We start from the raw sequence: 19,566 nt of genomic DNA, 5'->3' as shown, positions 1-19,566 counted from the left end.
TTAGTTTTGAGGTTGGTAGGAATAAATTCAAATTTAAAAATCAGATATTTTTCATCTTACATTATGAAGTCCCAAAACTGCCTTTATACTTGTGACATAGATTCATAATGTCTTCTCATTCCACCTAAAATCACTGTTTCAAATAAATATGTGTCTAATGATATATTTTGGGACATTCTATTTTCTTCAGCTTGTTGCAAGTGAATTAATGGAGATCTTTTGGTACTGGTTTCACTATCAAATTTATTTCCACTCCAAAATTACAGTAATTTCAAAGTAATTTTGTCTATATAATTTTTCCATAGCTTTTTTTCCAAACAGAAACTTTAAAAAGTTATAAATTACTTCTCTCCACTACTGAATTTGTGTTTGCAGAATAACTGATATAAGTAGCAGAATGCCTCTTCCTAGTTCAACCCTCAGGAATAGAAGTGAGAAGATCTTGAAAACTTCACCATTTCCCTTGACTTCTTTGTACTTCTGAATGTAAATGTGAATTGATATGGTCTATCACTTAACATCACAACTCTCAATCCATGTGCAGGGTCCTAGCTCAAAACTACTGCCAGGACCACATCAATTTCATACCTACCCTGATCCATTTGTGTTAATGGTGATAACTACGAGAATGAAATGTGCAGTTATCAGTGTCATTCTTGACTCACTAGGTATATTCTCAGAAATATATGAGAAAACTGAACACAGCTTTTAGTTTGACATAATTTTTAAACAACTGGAGTTACCTTGAGAGAAAAATCCTACCAAATATCTATAATATTGAAAGAGTAAAAAAAGAGTTAAATGTCTTAACCTCATTAAACATTAGGGACATGCAAATCAAAACCACAGTGAAATACCGTCTCACACCCATTAGGATGGCGATGATAAGAAGAAAAGCAGAGCACAGCAAGTGTTGGCCGGGATGTGGAGAAGTTGGAACCATTGTGCACTGCTGATTGGAATGTACAATGGTGCAGCTGTTAAGGGAAATAGTACGGTAGTTCTTCAAAAAATAAAGTTATACTATTTGATTCAGCAATTTCGCTCCTAGGTTTATACCCCAAAGAATTGAAAGCAGAGACTCAGATATCTATACCCCTAGGTTCATAGCAGCATTACTCACAACAGCCGAAAGGTGGAAAAACCCAGAAGACCCTGGATGGAGGAATGGATAAACAACATGTGGTCTATACTGACAGTGGGATATTAATTGGCCTTAAAAAGGAAAGAAATTGTGGCCGGGCACGGTGGCTTACACCAATAATTCCAGCACTTTGGAAGGCCAAGGCAGGCAGATCACCTGAGGTCGGGAGTTTGAGACCAGCCTGGCCAACATGGAGAAACCTCATATCTACTAAAAATACAAAAAAAATTATCTGGGCTTGGTGGCACGTGCCTGCAATCCCAGCTACTTGGGAGGCTGAGGCAGGAGAATCGCTTGAACCCAGGAAGCGGAGGTTGTGGTGAGCTGAGATTGTGCCATCGCACTCCAGCCTAGGCAATAAGAGCGAAACTGCATCTCAAAAAAAAAAAAAGAAAGAAAGAAAGAAAAGAAATTCTGGAACTCTGACACATCTGCTATGGTCTAAATTATGTGTTCCTCTAAAATTCATAAATTGAAATCCTAACTCCAAAGGTGATGCTATTAGGAGGTGAGGCTTTGGGGAGGTGATTAGGTCATGAGGGTACAACCCTTGTGAATGGGATTAGTGCCCTTATAAAAAGAAGCCCAAGAGAGACCCCTTTTCCCTTCAACTGGATGAAGTCACCCCAAGAAGGTACCATCTACATGTCAGGAAACAGGCGCTCACCGGACACCAAATCTCTTGGCACCTTGATGTTGGACTTCCCAGCCTCCAAAGCCATGAGGAATAAGTTTCTGTTGTTTATAAACCACCCAGTTTATGGTATTTTGTTATAGCAGCTCAAACAGATTAAGATGGCTTGCTACAACATAGATGAACTTTAAAGATTATGCTTTTCTATGATTCCACTTAGATGAGGTACTTAGAGTAGTCAAATTCATTGAGACAGAAAATAGAATGGTTGGCAGGGGCTAGGGGGAGGGAACACTGGGGAGTTAGTGTTTAAAGGGTACAGAGTTTCAGTTTTGCAAAATGAAAAAGTTCTGAAGATGGATGGTGCTGATGGCTGCATAACAATATGAACGTATTAACACTACTCAATTGTAAAATAAGGTTCAAATGATACATTTTATTTCATGTATGTGTCAATCTCAATAAACAGATTTGTTCAGGCAAGAACATTGATTAGATGGGAATAATACTATTAGAGCATCATCAATTGAATATTAACAAAGTGCTCATAGTTTAACTTTCTCCTTTCTAGCTCAATGAAGAATGGACCATTTTAAAACTATGACAGAACGTTATTTATATAGCTGATGTGTTTGGGAATTGGAAGGAGGCATATTCCTTCACCAGCTGTAGCTCCCCTTCAGCAATCTCATATACTATCCAAGTTTCTCTTTCCTGGGTCACCTGTTTAATCACTCCCAGGACTTAATCTTCCACCTATATGTTGACCACTCACAAATCTATGTCTCCATCTCCCAAGCTTATTCTTGACTCCAGACCCAAGTATTCAACTGCCTGCTGAATATGTGTGGTCAGATGTCATAGGAACTTCAGCTTCAGTATATCAAATGCAAACCCCTGTTCTCCCCCGCTGCCTCCTACTCCCCACTGGCTTTTCTCTGGCATTCCCTTCTCAGTTATCAGCACCTGGTGGTCAAGGTGCTCAAGCCCCAAACTCCATCTAGCTAACTTCTGCCTCTTCCTCACCACCTTCTTCCAGTAACTCATCCAGCACTGCTGTGTCTCCTTCCTTCCTATCCCTCCAGTCCCTCCCCTTCTCTCCATCATGGCTGTCACTGCATGGTTCAGGCTCTCTGCCTCCCCCGAAACCACTCCCACGTTGCTGCGAGGTGAACTGACTACCCTTGGCAGCCACTGGATTAAAATCTTTCGTCACCTTCTGCATGATAAAACCCACACCCTTTAGCATGTAACAAGGTCTTAATGATTCTGCCAGACTTTGCTTGGGGGTGGCCTGCACTTGCGGGCCACTCCAGTCACTTCACAGGCGCTCAGTAAATCTCAGTTGAATCAGTCATCATCATCATCATCATCATCATCATCATCATCATCAATTTTTCAGTCCGGTTCCTGTCTCCTTTTCCGCATCCTCCATTCATAGCCTTCACTCCAGCCATGCTTCACTTGTGGTTTTCCTGGGCAAGATAAGCTATTCCTCCCTGTCTTTGCAGAGTTTAAATGACTCACTTGTTCAAGGACCCACCATTGTCATGTGGACCCTGAGCAAAGTACTTAATCTCACTAAGCTTCATGTTCCTCATCTGTAAAACAGCAAACAAGAACCTCACAAAATTGTAGTGAGGCTAAAATGAAATAGCATATGCAAAAGCAGTTTATAAATCATAAACTTACTCTAAAATGTTATTTTGTAATTCTGCAAGCTTGTCTTAAATGCCATCACCTCCAAGGAGCCTTTTTGCCTTCGTACGCAGAAACCATCTCTCTCGTCTTGGAAGCCCCACCATGCACAGCCTGTGGGCCCTCATCACACTCCTTGAGTTATTTGAGTTCAAGTCCCGTGTTTACAACCAGACCACAAACTCCATGAAGTCAGCATCCATTCCTGTCTGTGGTTCTCTCTCCACCCCTATCCAGGTCTCAAGGGTCTAGAGTCTTTCAAAGAGAACACGTTCTGAGATTCGAGGAGGCAGAGACAAAAAGTTCCATAGCAAGGTGCCAGGGAGGCTTCTGTTTGGGGTGTCCCTTCGGACCACAGATCCCTCACCTGGTGATGAGTCAACCCAGCACCACCCCACTGCAGGGCTGGGTAACGGGCCCACCTGCTGCCTCTCCTCGTGCCGGCACCCCAGTCAGACATTGCAAGTCGATCACGGCTCTGTCCTGCTGAGCCTGGAGTGTTCCAGTGCCTTTCCTGTCAGAGCTCCAGGCAACCACTACTAGTTGATCAATTTTAGCCCAAGAGATAAACATCATTACCCTCCAGTAAGCTCAGAGACAACCCAATAGCTGTCCTGAAGTCATTACAGAGCAAGATAAAAGACTAAAAGAGGGAGGAATCATTTCAGATCTGCCAAGTGAGTTGATTGGACTTAAAGGGCCAGTCAAACCCTGGCTGCCGGCTCATGGCAGGTTCTTGCTGAGGACAAATGCCCAGCCTATATTTATGCAAAGAGATTTTGTTCCAAACTTAAGGTCAAAGATATCTAAAGACATCCCCCTCAGGAACCCCTCTCATGGAGGAGAGTGCCTGAGGGTCTTGGTTTCCCACTGCATCCCCCACCTCAATTTCCCTGGTGCCCAGCCACTTGTGTCTTCAGGGTTCTCTTTCTCTCACTAAAAACGAGCCAACGCAGTGTCCGGGCTCCTCTCCCCAACAAAGGGCTTATGCGTAATTAAAAAGGATTATGCTTTGAAGGGGAAAAGTAGCCTTTAATCACCAGAAGGGCACAGTGGCCGGAGCGGGAGGCGCTCTTAGCGGCGTTTATGTCCTTTGCTGTCTGGGGGACCTCAACTCTGACCAATCTGGTCTTCGTGTGGTCATTAGCATGGGCTTCGTGAGACAGATACAGCTTTTGCTCTGGAAGAACTGGACCCTGCGGAAAAGACAAAAGGTAACAGTTACTGTCTGTGGTTTAAAAACGAGGTGTGGAGCAAATAAACAGGTTGGAAGTGTGGAGTGGGGTGGTGGGGCAGGGCGGGGGGTCAGTGGGCTTGTCGCCGATTAGCACTGAAGCCGTGTTTAGCTGGATGGCCGCTCTGTGGGCCCCTCTGACGGTGCCCTTCCCGGGAAGATGTGTTCTCTGTCCTCAGCCACATGAAAATCTTTTGCCCACTCTGCCTGTCAATCTATTGCCTGCCCACCCCTCCCCTACCCCCGGTTTTACACCTGCCCGTCCACTCTACCTCCCTCTAGGGCATCCACACTGAGCAGTGGGAAGAACCTTAAGCCCTGAAGAGCAGGCCAAAGGCAAACAAGAACTCCCTCAAATAGCTTCCCAGCTTAGTGAGGGCTTATTTCATTGATTCTCTAAGGCACATTGTTTTTTTCACATGTTAACATTTTGAAATTGGGATGCAGCTCACGATCAAGTCACAGTTTAACTGGACGCATTTTTTTTCTTTCTTAGTGGTGCAGAAAAATAACAGTGCATCTTACAATTGACTGTGTCCTAGATTCTGTGAGACGCAATACATTATTAACCATCACGCACATTTCCTGAACTCTTTCAATGAGCAGACACCAGGCTGGGCTAGACTGGAGCCCTAAAAGCATAACACAGATTCCACCCTGCACTGGCTTCTGTGCTGGCTGGGAAAACCCAAAGTATGTTTTGAGACCAAGAGCAACGTAAAGTAGCACAGGTGGAATATTCCATAAGAAGTGCGGGCAAAAGGTGCCGGAGATCAGAGAAGACCAAGACTGTACATGTAAATGACAACTGGCTTTGTGCATTTTTTTCTGGGAAGGGATAAGGCGTGACTATAGAACTATAAAGAAAGAATGCACTTTGCTACAGCCTTGCAGAGTCGTGCAAATGCCAATGACTAAAGGAGCTGAAAGAGGAAGGAGGGGATAAGGGGTGGGGGCTGCGTAGGGGTGAGATTAGGACCATGGGAGCTGCAAGCCACTGGAGAGCTCAGGAGGAAAGGGAGGGAGACCTGCTTTAGATGAGAAGACAACAGTATTTGTTCCAAATCTCGGTTCAGAATAAGTTCATGTAGGTGATGGGGCCAACTGGAACAGGTGAAGGCCTACGAATGAGTGTTTCAGTGAGGGTCTCCTTAGAGTTGAATATGAAAAGGTGTTAGCTGAGTATAGAGCTGGTACCTGAGAGAGTAAAAGAAAACTCTAAGGTATCATGGAGGTAGCAATTGCAGGACACAGCTCCCACCCCTAGGGCTGAGAGAACCAAGGGAAGAGAGAGGAATTATTAAGACTTGGAAACATCGATGCGAGGTCTGTGGAGCTGACATTAGGACTTGGGAGCAAGGCGTGCATTGAGGCTGCTGCTGGGTCTCTGAGCCTGACCTCGGGTCCGGACCCCTGAGGAGAAAGCCCTGGCAGGTTGGTGCATGTAGAGCCAAGGGACAATAGCTTAACAAGCAGCATAAAAGAGAGCAGCACGGGAACGGGACACACTTCAACCATGCACATAGACGGCTCCAAAGCCTGTGGGTGGCTAGCCCAGGATGCAGGGAGGCTGCAGGGGGAAGAGGCAAGTTAGACCTGGCTTGTCTGGGAAGTGCCATTGTCCTCAGGCCACTTTCCTCTGTCAAGACTGTTGCTGAAGTTATCTGTTGTCCCCAGGGGCCAAGTGTTAAGAGTAATCAGAAACTCAGTCCTTTCTCCTAGGAGCTTCCCTTCTTGCATGAAAATCCTGACAAAACTGGAAAAAACTCATGATTAAATTTTATTCATGTATTCATTCTTTCCTCCTATCAACAAATAATCTCCAGGCACTGTGCTAGGTTCATGGGTATACAATGGCAACAAGGCCTCCCAGCCCCTGCCTATGTGAGGCGTCTGTGGATTGTGGAGGAAAATCCAATATGCCATTGTTCTCTCTTTCCTATAAGAAATTAAAGCTCTCAGTTCATGTTATTCTCACTGTGCTCTCTGTGACCCTCAAAGGGGGTCACATGATAACTGAGGACTGTAGCTGCTGGCCTAAAATGAGCCCATTCCTGTGGCGTTCATGTCGCTGTGACAGAGAATAACCCTGTTTTCAGAATGGTCTGGTGCCCTCCCTCTCAATCTGGCCTTTCCCTGGTGTGGGCAGCTCCTGCTCAGGGACTCTGCCTTCTCCACAGTGTGCTCCCAAGGAGATAGAGCCACTCAGGCTGAGGGCCTTGGCCGGGCCACCCCCCAGGGCTGGGCCTGGTCTGGGCTGGCGTTCACTGGATGCCGTCCCGATGGCCTGGAAATTGAGATTTCTGTCTGGCATGCCTCCCAGTGGCTCCCCATCTGCTACCACATTCCAGGAGCTTCCAGGATGTCTGGGTAAGACAGAGGCACCTCCCACAGTTTCAGTAGCTCTGAGAGGGATCTGTGGCTCCTTCCTAAGCTTTCGGTTTTTCTGGAAACTTCTGCCTCTAGAAGATGGTCCCTCTAAGAAAAGTACAACCACCCAGCCCATAATTCAGCTCCCAGGTTTTCCCTCAAACCTCCATGCCTCCTGTAGGCAGAGCAAGAGTAAAAACAGATACCAAATTTCCTCATTCGTCAGCTCCCAATCCCTAAGGGCATAAGATGAAAATCTTCAGATCTCTGCTTTCCTCCCTCCTTTTTTTTCTTCCTCTGTTAAAGTTTGTCAAGTGTTACTAAGTGTCTGGCACTGTACTAAGTGCGTCACCTCCCTGAACCCTCCCAACAGCTCCACGAGAGAGGCCTCTGTATGATCCCCACGGTACTGATGAGGTCACTGAGGCTCCAGAGAAGGATTGGTAATTGGTGGTGTTGGACCTGGGATTCACACCCACGCTGTGTGACCCAGGACAGGCAGGCATGGCCGTAATACCACACCCACCCCCATGGATCAAGATCTGTCCAATAGTCTGGTCACTGATCTCACTAAGACACAGTGAACACATAATTTATCATCCAATCAGGGCAGTTTTGAAAGTGAAAGGGAGTACTATTAATAATTGCACTGGGACAATAAATGTAAACTAACACTGGACCTGGCAAACTGGGATGCGTGTTTGCCCTATGCCGGTGTGAGCTAGACAGAGCCACCGCCTTCATGGAGTTCAGAGCCAGGCAGGAGCGGCTCCCGTGTATAATTACTATGCAGCACAATAGGGGAGCCGTGGAGCAGAAGGAAACACAGGTGGGAGTGAGGAGTAGGCCTGGGAGCTCAGAGGAGGCATGATGAGGAGAGGATGAGAGAAGACTTCCCAAGGAGTTCATCCTGATAACGTGCATTCCCAACGACGAGAGCTCTCTCCACTGCACGAGACAAACACACATCCGCCTGTGTCGGCTGTGGACCGGGCGCTGCGTCAGGGAGGGTTTATGAAGATCACTAGGTGGGTCTCTTGGTGTCATCCCTTCATCCCAGCTTCTGGGTGAGGACAGACATCTAGGGGAGGCCTGAGGACTCATGAATGTGGGGTGCTAGTCATTTTTTGGACACCACACCCCTGAGCACCTGGGGACAGCTGTGGCCTTTGTCCGGGGCCCAACATCAGGCCCAGAATGTGGCAAGTATGGAGAGGCTGGGCACCAACTCCAGTGTACCCAGGCTCTGGGTCATGTTTGTCCAGGCTAAGAATCCTGTCCTGGTTCTTGGTGCAGAAAGAAAAATCATGGGGCTCATTTTAGGCCTCGGCTGCCTTCTGTTAAATTGAAAACAGAGCAGGAAGGAGGAAAATGTAACAGGCTCAGTTTTAAAACAACAAGCACAACTGTGCCCTTGCCAGAAACCCTCCTCCCCATGTCGACTGAATGGTAAAGAGAGGAGGGGAGGTGAGAGGGAGAGACAGAGAGAGAGAAAGGAAAAAGAAAGAGAGAGAGAAGGAAAGAAGAAAAAGAAGAAAGAAGAAAGAAAGAGAGAGAGAAAGAGAGAAAGGAAGGAAGGAAGGAAGGAAGGAAGGAAGGAAGGAAAGAAAGAAAGAAAAAGAAAAGAAATAAAAGAAAAAGAAAGACAGAAGGAAATACCAGTTTGGGAAAAAAGAATTTTCCACCAGCCCTTCTGAGCCTTGGCTGGGCTTAATTAAAGTTACAGACATGTGTAAAGGGCAGGGTGGGGGGAGTCTGAGCTGCTGAGAAAACATGTTTTTAATTATACTGTGGAATTTCTCCCTGGGGTATGCCTGTGCGCAGTTGAGCGTCAAGGACAAGGATGCCGCTCTGGGGCGGGGGTGCTGAGCATGATTTTGGAAGCGGGCAGAAGAGGCTGTTGCGAAGACCAGACCTGTCAGGCTAGGAAAAGAATGGTTGGTGGTCTTTGACCAGGGAGTGACATGTGAAATGCAGCACCTGCCCCCACCCCCTGCCAAAAAAATCCAAACACACTCTCACAGAGTTAGAACAACAGTGACCTCTCAACAAATATTTTTTAAAGATTACCAGCCAACCATTACCTAGATCAGTGGTTCTCAGCCTTGGCTGCACATTGGAACTACCTGAGAAGTGTTAAAAAGAAGAACCCTGAGGTCCCATGCCCCAAGATTCTGATGTAGTTGATCTGGGGCATGACCTGAGATCCCGGCATGTTTTCAGCGCGCAGCCACATGAGAAGTGATGACCTAATCAACAGGGGTGATTATTTAAGGGATGGGGACTATAGGCAGAAAACAACAGCCTAATTCAAGGATGAGAAGAGGGCACAGGTGAGGTAGGATCAGTCCCAGGGCCAGACGAAGAAGGAAGGAAGAAAGGAGGTGCTGATCCTGCCCCTACTCCTGAGAGGAGGCCTTGAAGTCACCGTGCCTTGTGGAGACCACATTCTTCAAAAATACAAGAATGAGTGAGTGAGGGAGTGGGTGGATGCCAGGAGTGTGCGTGACAAGCCTTGCAAGGGAGGATGACAATGCACTAGCTTGGTTTGGAAATTTTACCCATGGGACAGGCAGGCCAAGCTGGCTGGTCCCCTCCCTGGTGCATAGCCCTCCCTCTTTACATATGGAGCAGAGGACGGTGTGTGGCTGGTTTCTTAGGAAGCCCCGTGGTTCCAAGCCAGCAACTGGGCAGTTCTGAATCCAAAAAGGAGGGAGACGAACTAAGTGGAGGGCAGGCCTACAAGGTTGCAGATAATCTTAATTCTGTCTCCTTCCTCTTCTGCCGTTGCAACATCCCTGTGATCTTGTGACAACCCTGTGAGGCAATAACAAATGGCTCACGTTTATTGTTACCTCATGCCATATTGTGCTTTCGTGTTTAACACAGGTATCCCATTTCATCCTCACGACTGCTCTGGGAGATAGGTCCTGGTATCACATCCGTTTCACAGATGAGACCGTGTGGCACAGAGGAGTCGTGTGGGTTGCCCAAGGTCACATAGCTAAGATGGAACAGGCTGGATAGTAACCCCAGTTACTTGACCTCAGAGTAACCCTCTCTTAACCCTGAGTGTACACTGTAGGAAACATGAGTAGTCCCATTTCAGAGAGGAGAAAACTGAGACTCAGAGGTTAAGCAAGCCCCAAAGTGGTTGTTAACCCAGATCTTCCCACTAACTCCCAAATCAGCATCAGTGTTTAACAAACCAGACCACTCCCAGATAGATGTTGCCGCATGGAAGACAGCCAGTCTACTTGATAGAAAGCCAATATTGCAAGCAATTGTCTAAAGGAGTCAACTGTGTTGGATTTGAACTGGATGTCTCATTTCTTTGGTGAAGACACCAGGAACAACTTCCAGGTTTCATCATTTGCTCCTATCACTCAATGTTGCTATCTTGCCAAACTTGTTTCCCAGCCCTACCCACTGACGGAATGATCCAGAATGGAAGGCAAGACACCAAGGTATATGCCCCTGGGGGAGGCTGTTTCTTAAATCTACCGACTGTTGGTGATCAGAGCCCTGTGTCACCAAAGGCTTTGGTGGAGAAGCTTCCTAAACCAGTCTTGACAAAGGCTCACTCATTCCATAGATATTTATTGGGCACCTATTATGAATCCTGCCCCATGTGGGGTCCTGTGACAATGACAGATGAGGTTCCTGCCCTCAGGAAGCTTACTGCCCTTGAGGGCTTCACTTACTTGGAGGAGTGATGACCTTCAAGTGCAGTGTGTGTTAAGAAAGGGAAGTCCAGGGCCAGGCACAGAGGCTCACGCCTGTAATCCCAGCACTTTGGGAGGCCGAGGCGGGTGGATCTCAAGGTCAGGAGATCGAGACTATCCTGGCTAACAAGGTGAAACCCCATCTTTACTAAAAATACCAAAAACAAAAAAAATCAGCCAGGCATGGTGGCAGGCACCTGTAGTCCCAGCTACTCAGGAGGCTGAGGCTGGAGAATGGCATGAACCCGGGAGGCAGAGCTTGCAGTGAGCCAAGATCGCACCACTGTACTCCAGCCTGGGTGACAGAGTGAGACTCCGTCTCAAAAAAAAAAAAAAGAGTGCCTCACGAAAAATCTATACTTTTCTTCCCATATTGTGTGCGTGTGTGCGCGCTTCCTCCAACACATCCTCCCTATACATATTTTGAGCAAAACATCTTGTAAAAAGTTACAGCTACATAATCACCACCTGCCCGCAAATAGTTTTGCTTTTTCTTTCTTCAATGCATGATCATTTTACCCCATCAATTTATTTTTTAGTTTCTTATAATCTGGTTGCCAGCAGGCTGTTTTTTAAAAAGCAGAACATGGTTTGTTCTTACTAGCAGGAAAGGAGCATGTATTGAGCCTCTGCTATGGTGTCTTTTATCTTGCTGAGAGCCTATTTACATTTCTTTGAGAGGAAAACAACAAAGGGTTACATGAAAGACCATGTGAATAGCCCCTAGCTGATCTATTAAATTTGCTATTCCCGGCCAGCTGCTTCAGATCTCCTTCAGATCTTAGGTGTTTCCTTCCTAAGGTCCTTGGAGTAAGGGTTGCATAGAACTATTCTACTCTCCAATTCACCTGTGCCTCTCCCTCTTCCTCTCCTAATTCCACATCTCCAACCCCCACCCCCATGTGCAATGCCACAGGGTGTGGACTGCCACAGCCACTGGATCTGCTTTTGGAGTCAAGAGTCCTTAAGCTCCAAATGGAACCAAAGTTTAAATACCAACTTTCAACCATACGTTGACATCAGCAGCCTCTTCCAATGTAAAAACCCATGGCCATGTGCCCTGCTTTGTTTCTTTAAGCAATAGAAACTGTTGAAGGAAACATGTTGGTAGGCCTGATTTTTGTTGGCTTTGCTATGGATCACAGTCATTTATTCACTCACTCATTCATTCATTCATTCATTCATTCATTCAATGACCACATTTGCAAGGGCAAGGTAATGGGGAGGGCGGGAAAGGACATTGGCCCCAGAAACAGGAGGCTGGATTTTGGTTCTGATGCTGCCACTGCTGATGTGACACTGCACAGGTCACCTGCCTCCTCTGAGCCTCTTCCTTTATCTGCAGAGTGAGTGGTGACAGAGAAATCGTTGCTACCTGTTAAATCAGCATTACCTGGGAGCATATTAGAAATGCAAGCTCTGGTGTGGCCATACTGAACCCAAATCTGCATTCATGTGCATAGTGACAGCTAAAATGCACTGAAGCAGAGGATCTTGATGATCCTTTATGAAAGTCTCATGCTAATGCAGCTTTCTAAAATAGAGGCAGAGTAGAACCCAGATGGACACAAAATCTGATTGATATAATAAAACAAGGTAGAAGTTGTATGGTGGGGAGGGGGTAAAAGAAGGAAACTGTTTAGGTAAATATACCACAACCAAAGTCCTACTTCTCACACGGGCTCTGAGGATGGGTGTGTCTGCTCTGGTTATGTTTTCTATAATCTCTTAGCACCGCTGAACTTTCTCTCTTTTTGTTTTGTTTTTCCAGATTCGCTTTGTGGTGGAACTCGTGTGGCCTTTATCTTTATTTCTGGTCTTGATCTGGTTAAGGAACGCCAACCCGCTCTATAGCCAACATGAATGTAAGCATAGCAGGGTAGCTTGGGTAAGCCCTGGAGAGATATTGGTCTGGGCCTTTTGTCTAGAAAGGTCTTGGGGTGGGGGGGGGTGGGGATCTGATCCGCTTATCATCATTTCCTGTCTATGATGCATATGACAGATGTATCAATGTTACACAAATTAGAATTTTAAAGAAAATGTTTAGAGACAGGGTCTCATTCTGTTGCCTAGGCTGGAGTACAGTGTTGGGACCATGGCACACTGAAACTTCTATCTCTTGGGCTCAAGTGATCCTCCTGCCTCGGCTTCCAAAGTGCTGGGATTATAGGCATGAGCCACTGCTCCCAGCCAATCTTTTGTTTTTTGTAGAGACAGAGTCACTACATTGCCCGGGCTGGTCTTGAACCCCTGGCCTCAAGTGATCCTCCCACCTCAGCGTCCTAAAGCGCTGGGATTACAGGCATGAGCCACTTTGTCCAGCCCAAATTTTCATGTTTTAATCCTAAACATTCTAAGCAAATACTTGTGTGTAGTTACTAAGAGACTGTGCACTTATTTCTGTTTGTTTTGTTTTTTATTTTTTATACCTAAACTCTCTTGTTTTAAAGAGAAGAGATTTATAGATGAGTTCTGTAAAATATTTCAGAAATCTGTATAGAGGATATGTTATACATGATGCCAGAGAAAAATGAGGAAAAGGGATGCTATACAATTGTACTGAAGAAAAATTTTATTTCTTGGACCCCTGAGGTGTCTGCAGACCTGAAAGGAACCTAGTGAGAGCCTCTGTTACACTCTGCCCCTGTGGGAAATGCTTCACCTGGTTTCTGGCCGTCTATGCGGCTAATGTGGAAGCCTAAAGCATTATGCAAAGCTGCCCAGTCCTCTATTCTTGATCTTCACCCTCTCGTTCATGAGTTTCAGGCCCCAGTTCTGAATCAGCCTCCTATCCATCAGACTCTTCCTTCTTTACCTCTCCCCAAGCAGCCCATATCCTGCAGCCCTACTGCATGCTTGGGGGTAGGTGCTCAGTTCACCATGGCTGAAGGAATAGATGAGCCTATGCTCAAGCAGCAGCAGCAGCTGCGTGGAGGCTTCTTGAACTAACACTCCTATGCCCCTCTCAGCACAAAATGATGTGTCCCCCCTTGCTTCCCCTTCACATTTCCACCCATGCCTATTACAACAACTGTCTGTCTCCCCACTACACCGGGAGCTTGAGAGAACAGGCCATGTCTCTAGCACCCAGCACAGGGCCTGGCACACATGAGATGCTCCTGCTTCTTAAATGCTGAGAATGAAGGAGGACATCAGAGGGGCCCGGGCTCCTTCCCAAAAAAGCCAACTCCTAGGTCTGCATCCTGCTTGGGCTCCATGACTAATCCCGTCTTGTCCTCATTTTCTGTTTTAAAGGCCATTTTCCTAACAAGGCGATGCCCTCAGCAGGAATGCTGCCGTGGCTCCAGGGGATCTTCTGCAATGTGAACAATCCCTGCTTTCAAAGCCCCACCCCAGGAGAATCTCCTGGAATTGTGTCAAACTACAACAACTCCATGTAAGTCTTGAGATCTCTACCATGCAGGGGAGGAAGCTGCACACTCCTTCACGTGCTGAAATGCACACGTGCGTCCACAGGGCATGGAGCACTGGAGGAGTGTTCTTGTGGCTTGCCGAGCCCCTAACTTCTTAGGAGCAGAGCAGGTTTCCTCTCTGGAACATTCTGTTAACTGTCAGGGCACTTGGGGAGAAATCTCCAAGCTAAGGCCACATGCATACAATTTCTTGGTCCTTATATCCCCAAAATGTGACCTGGAGTCCGATGGCAGCCCACTGCAGAGATATGTCCACTGCCTTCTGGTCATTGACCTGCTTGAGTGGAGTGAATCATTGTAGGATAAAACCTCAGTTCCCTCATGCTGATCAACCTGAACAGATCTCTCTTTAAAAGCTTTCTTGGACATCTAAGGGCTAGGAAAAATGTCAGGGAGCATTGAGAAGATAAATGAAGTCAGGTTTACAAAGTGAAGTTTACTTCCTGGGAGAAAAAAACAATTTCCAAATCTTCTGTCGTAACTGCCGTCGGCCCCCTGGAGTGGTGAGATCTTGGAATATGGCTCCGGTGCAGTGGCTCTTCACTGTGGGCCTGCAGCCCATTCCGAAAAACTGATGAAAACCAATGACCGCTCTCCCAAGAAAAATGGGCACATGCCAAACATTACACTGTACATCTGATTTCAGGGAATTGTGGATGCCAGGTTAATAGCCTCTGGTCTAGGGTCAAAACTCAAGTCGAATCCCACAGGAAGAAGGTCTGTCTTCGGAATTCCCTTTCAGAGCATTGGCAGAACATCATGGGAACATAAACTAGAGACAGAGGCTTAGGGTGGGGACAGGGCCATTCCTCACCCGCTGTGCTGACCTTAAGCAGCATCTTGGACAGCCCACACCTGAAAGCCACCAGCAAGGGCCTGTTGGGGAGCAGGCTTTACCCTACCTGTATAAACACCAGGCTAGGTGAAAACTGAGATACCTAGTTACTTTAGTTTTTTCCTTGGAGGAGCTCAGTATGATTCTTCCAGGAGAAGCCCACTTTTAGACTAAAAAGGAAAAAGAGTTTGATAGATCAACCTAATGATTGGAGGTAACCTTCCCCACTGTGAACAAACTATGACTGCATGTGCCCTACAATGGCAGAGTTGAGTAGTCTGTAAGTCTGTAATTTTTATGTTTGCTGACCCCCAGATTACAGGATGATAGAAGAGGAAACATCTGTCTTCCTAGCAAAGTCAAGGAAATGGCATTTAGTAGGGCTCATATTCCTGCAAGCACTGCCTTGCAGTTTTAGTTTACAATTGCACTTTCAGCTTAAGAAACACCTGCCTATCCAGAGAGATCGTATGGGGTCACATGTGGGATCAGGGAGGCCTGGAGACAGCTCAGTGGAGGCTGCATGGAGCTTTGGTGGGAATGGCCCTAGCAGTGTCTATAGATGTTATTGGCGAAAACTGAGGGATGAGAGTTGGAGAAGGGGGCTCCAGACACTAGTTGTATTTGGCATTTGAACCCAGAAAGTTGGGTTTCATGTTTCACACACACATTATGGTTGAAATATTGGCTTATTCAAGGCTCTTTTGCTTGCAAGGTACGGAAACCCATTCAAGCAATCTTAAACCCCTGAAGGAAATGTATGATTTGGATACTAGACCTTCTCACAGAGCCAAGGGCAGCAAGGCAGGGCTCAGGAGGGGCAGGCCAAGACCTGGGGAGCTGTCAGGAGCTGCTTCCTCAACTCTCATCCATCTGGGCCTGCATGGCCTGGCCTCTGTATCTACTCCATTCACCTCTCTCCATGGACCAGTCTCCCCAGCTCCTCAATGCACTGGGCTGCCACCGTTCATGCAGTTCACAGCACCTCGGCTTGGGCAATCAGAAGCCCATCTCTGAACACCATCCGAATCCCTGGGAACAAATCGGGTTGATCCAGCTTTATTCTCTCATCAGCCTTGGCAGAGGCGTGCATGTATGTGTGTGCCTGTGTGTGTGTGCAGGGAGGTCCCTGTGGATGAAGCATGGCTGTCAGAGCCTACCCGTGTGAATGGGTGGAAGGACAGTTCTCAGAAATCTGGGTAAAAACTGGAAAAAACCTCCAGTGATATCTACCAATGTCACCCTGTTTAAGGCTTCTCTGGGCAAGAGACACACAGAGCATGGGACTGAGAGGTGACCAGGCCCTGCCAAAACTGGGAGACTGAACAGATAGTGAGATATTGCTGTCAGTTAACCTATATGTACAAGGAAGTAAAATTACCTCTTTCTCCTACCTTGGCAGTATTATAAGGATACTCAGTGTAGTAGCTAGTTCAGGCACATAAATCTTTAAAAATAGCATGAGATATTATTACTATTAGAAGAATAACAGCTATTTCCTTATTAATGAGGCTTTGTCCTTACAGCTTGGCAAGGGTATATCGAGATTTTCAAGAACTCCTCATGAATGCACCAGAGAGCCAGCACCTTGGCCATATTTGGACAGAGCTCCGCATCTTGTCCCAATTCATGGACACCCTCCGGACTCACCCGGAGAGAATTGCAGGTAAGCGGGACTCCAGTGCTCTCAAGCATCACTTGCCTTACCCATGGAGAGACTGAAGATATGGGAAAGAACAGGGTGATTTGGTGAAAAAGATACTAGCGGAGGCAGGAAGGGATGGGGTCTGGAGGCAGCTTGAGCATCACCTTGATGAAGATGCCTCTTCCTCCACAGAAGCCTGGAAGGTAGGAAGTTGGGAAGGAAGGCAGGAAAGGTCTCATCCAGTTAAGTCTAGAGATAGAAAGAATGCTAAGACAGATGGTGCTATGGGAAGTATGAGGTCAAGGACTAGAAGCAGGGGAGAGGAGTTTGCAGAGTTTGGTAAAGATATGGTGCAATTCTCACAGAGTTCTAGAGAGAGAGCTAACCAGGAACATGAAGAAGCAAGGCCAACTATCATTAAGGAGCCAGGGAGGTTGGAGATCATGTATCATCATGATATAAATACGCATAATTGTACTATTTCTCCCAGTAATATTTACCATCCAGGCACTGAGGCAGTGCAAGTGGAGAGTGGGTGATGCAGGGTTGGGGGTGTGTAGGGAGGCACCACGGAAGGTCAACAGGCAGGGGGCAGAAGGCTGGCACTGGACTACATGCATCAGGTCCAGGCTGCACGAGGAAGGATGAGAAGGCAGAGGTACTGAAATGGACTGGGAGAAATGAAGAGGCAAGGGAATAGAAGTTTCAATGGGTGTGATGACCCTGTTTAAGTGATTGAGAAAATGAACAAGATAAAAGAGTTGATGGCTGTGGTCAGAAAGTGAAATATGTGAATTCAGGATTTCGAAGGCAAGGTGGGTGATGACTGGCCTCCAGATGTGGCCAGGGTGAAGTGGAGCGCAGGTGCAGGTGCATGGTGAGGGCAAGGAGGAAATGGGAGGTGAGGGTGTTGGCCCCACATGGACACCATGGTTGTGCAGGAAGATGGCAGGAGCTGGGCACCAGGGTGGGAGCCACCAGGAGTCAGGAAGAGCGAAGAGGAAGGATGAATGGGCTCCCTCTCCTGTGTCTCCCCTCCCCAGGGAAAGAACAAGAAACAGCCCGAGAGTAACAACTCCAGTGTGCCTTTACAAAGTGTGAGTGGGTGTTGTGTGCTGTCACATGTGTAGTAGGCTCCTCTGCAGATGGCTAGAGGGATGGGAAATGGCCACTGGAGCCCACTCGTAAGAGTGGAGGAAATGAGAGGTCGTGAGGAAGTAAAGCTCCCCGGAAATCCAGAGGTTACTGCAGCCTTGTGGGTGGAGCGTGCCCTCTGAGAAAAGGCTGCTAGTCGGGGGGAGATTGCTGAGGGAACAGGGCTCGAGGCTGCGAAGGCGGCCGTTAGGGGCTTCTGGGAGATGTATGCTCCTGGGATGAGGGGGTTGACTCTAAGGATGACCTTAGAGGTTGACAGGGATGAGAAAGGGGTCACCAAGTGGTCTACCAGGGGAGTGGGAGAGGCTGTATCGATAGAACAGCTTCTGCTGCAGGTTCCAAACAAGAAATGTGGGAGAATGGTTGAACTCAGCCCCGGAGGCACCTTCCTCTGTGTGCGTGCAGCTCCTTCAACACTTAGCCAACTTTCGGTGCTTCCTGTGAGCCAGGCACTGGGCTGGTCTCTGGGGATGGAGAGATGAGTCAGGCGAATGCCAGCCCTCAGAGGGCTCACAGGGCAGAAGGTGAGAGATGAGTGGGCAGAAAATGACCACAGCGCGTGCGCGGCCGGGTGGAGGGAAGTAAGTAGGAGATTCAGGAGCACAGGAGAGTCAACGGGGGAAACTTCTCCGAGGAGAATCTGATCCTCCTCCCATCCAGCCGCCTTCTGAAGCCTTCTCTCCCTATCCGAGTGAGAAAGGACAGGCGTGTGACCAGATTGGTGCATCAAGATGCTCAATTACGTTCTCATTGTTTCAAACTAGTAAAGCATAGACTTTATGTAGTCACTTCTACAAACTGCATTATAAACACTCCATTCTTTGCTGCCCTGGATAGAAAAGTTTGTTTTAGTGAGCCCAAGTTTGAAGAACGTTATATGGTATGAGTACAATTACCATTTTAATAGTAAGAAACCCCCCTTCCCCTAGGCACCAACCAGAAGGTGTTTTTTTTGTTTTTTTTTTTCCTAATTTAAACAAACAGATGCAAACGTGGGCTGTCCAGCTCCTGGCGGGACGACATACCTCATGCATCCAGTGGGTTCAATGATGAGGCAGACATTTCACTTAAGTGTCTGATCATCAGATTGAGTCCTGCTGGGAGGAAGTGTGAAGGAAGTAATTTCAAACCACAGTTTCTCTGTGACTTTTACAATGTGGATATGAGAACCCAAATCACTATTTCTTAACCCCAGAGCAGGACTGGTTTTGAGTCGGTATGCAGGCGGTTCCTTCTGCCGGCTTCAGGCTTTGAGAAGTCCATAACGGAGCAAATCTGGGGACAAGGGCTCAGGAAAGGCTGGCCACGGTCCCGTGGGAATGGAGGCTCTGCAAGATCCCTGGCCTTAGAGGCTGTGAGAGGGGACAGGGGTCCATCCCCAAGTAAGCGACACGGTCTCTGAGGAAATCCCAGGCCAGGGCCTGAAGGGCACTGTCAGCAACAAAGACTGTTTCAGTCTGTCGAGATTCACCGGGGCGCTGCTCACTGTGAGCATGGACCCATCAGGCCAGTGCTGTGGAAGAGCCCACCTTGGAAAGCAAGCGGGTGGGGGTGGCGGGGCTGGTGCTGGGCGTGCTGCTGCACAGCCACCTGGGAAGGCATGCCACTGGTTGACCCAGGCAGAGGTTTTCTTTCATGGCAAACCTGTAGTACTGCATTCTCAGCAGGGAGGATTAATGGTAAAAGACCAGG

The 19,566-nt window shown here is 47.4% G+C and overlaps 1 protein-coding gene across 1 annotated transcript in view; it reads left to right on the top strand.

The window, feature by feature from the left end:
- Positions 1-3,200: 3,200 nt before the first annotated feature.
- Positions 3,201-19,566, top strand: part of ABCA4 (ATP binding cassette subfamily A member 4) — a 128,400-nt gene continuing 112,034 nt past the window's right edge. Inside the window, exons 1-4 of the mRNA XM_021921000.2 lie at positions 3,201-4,690; positions 12,577-12,670; positions 14,061-14,202; positions 16,601-16,740. Coding sequence (XP_021776692.1) covers positions 4,625-4,690; positions 12,577-12,670; positions 14,061-14,202; positions 16,601-16,740 — 442 coding nt within the window. The 5' untranslated portion in view covers positions 3,201-4,624. The remainder of the gene's footprint in view (positions 4,691-12,576; positions 12,671-14,060; positions 14,203-16,600; positions 16,741-19,566) is intronic.

The sequence above is a fragment of the Papio anubis genome, chromosome 1 (assembly GCF_008728515.1).
Source record: "Papio anubis isolate 15944 chromosome 1, Panubis1.0, whole genome shotgun sequence".
In the NCBI taxonomy this organism is placed as follows: domain Eukaryota; kingdom Metazoa; phylum Chordata; class Mammalia; order Primates; family Cercopithecidae; genus Papio; species Papio anubis.
This window is presented reverse-complemented; position numbering and strand designations above follow the sequence as displayed.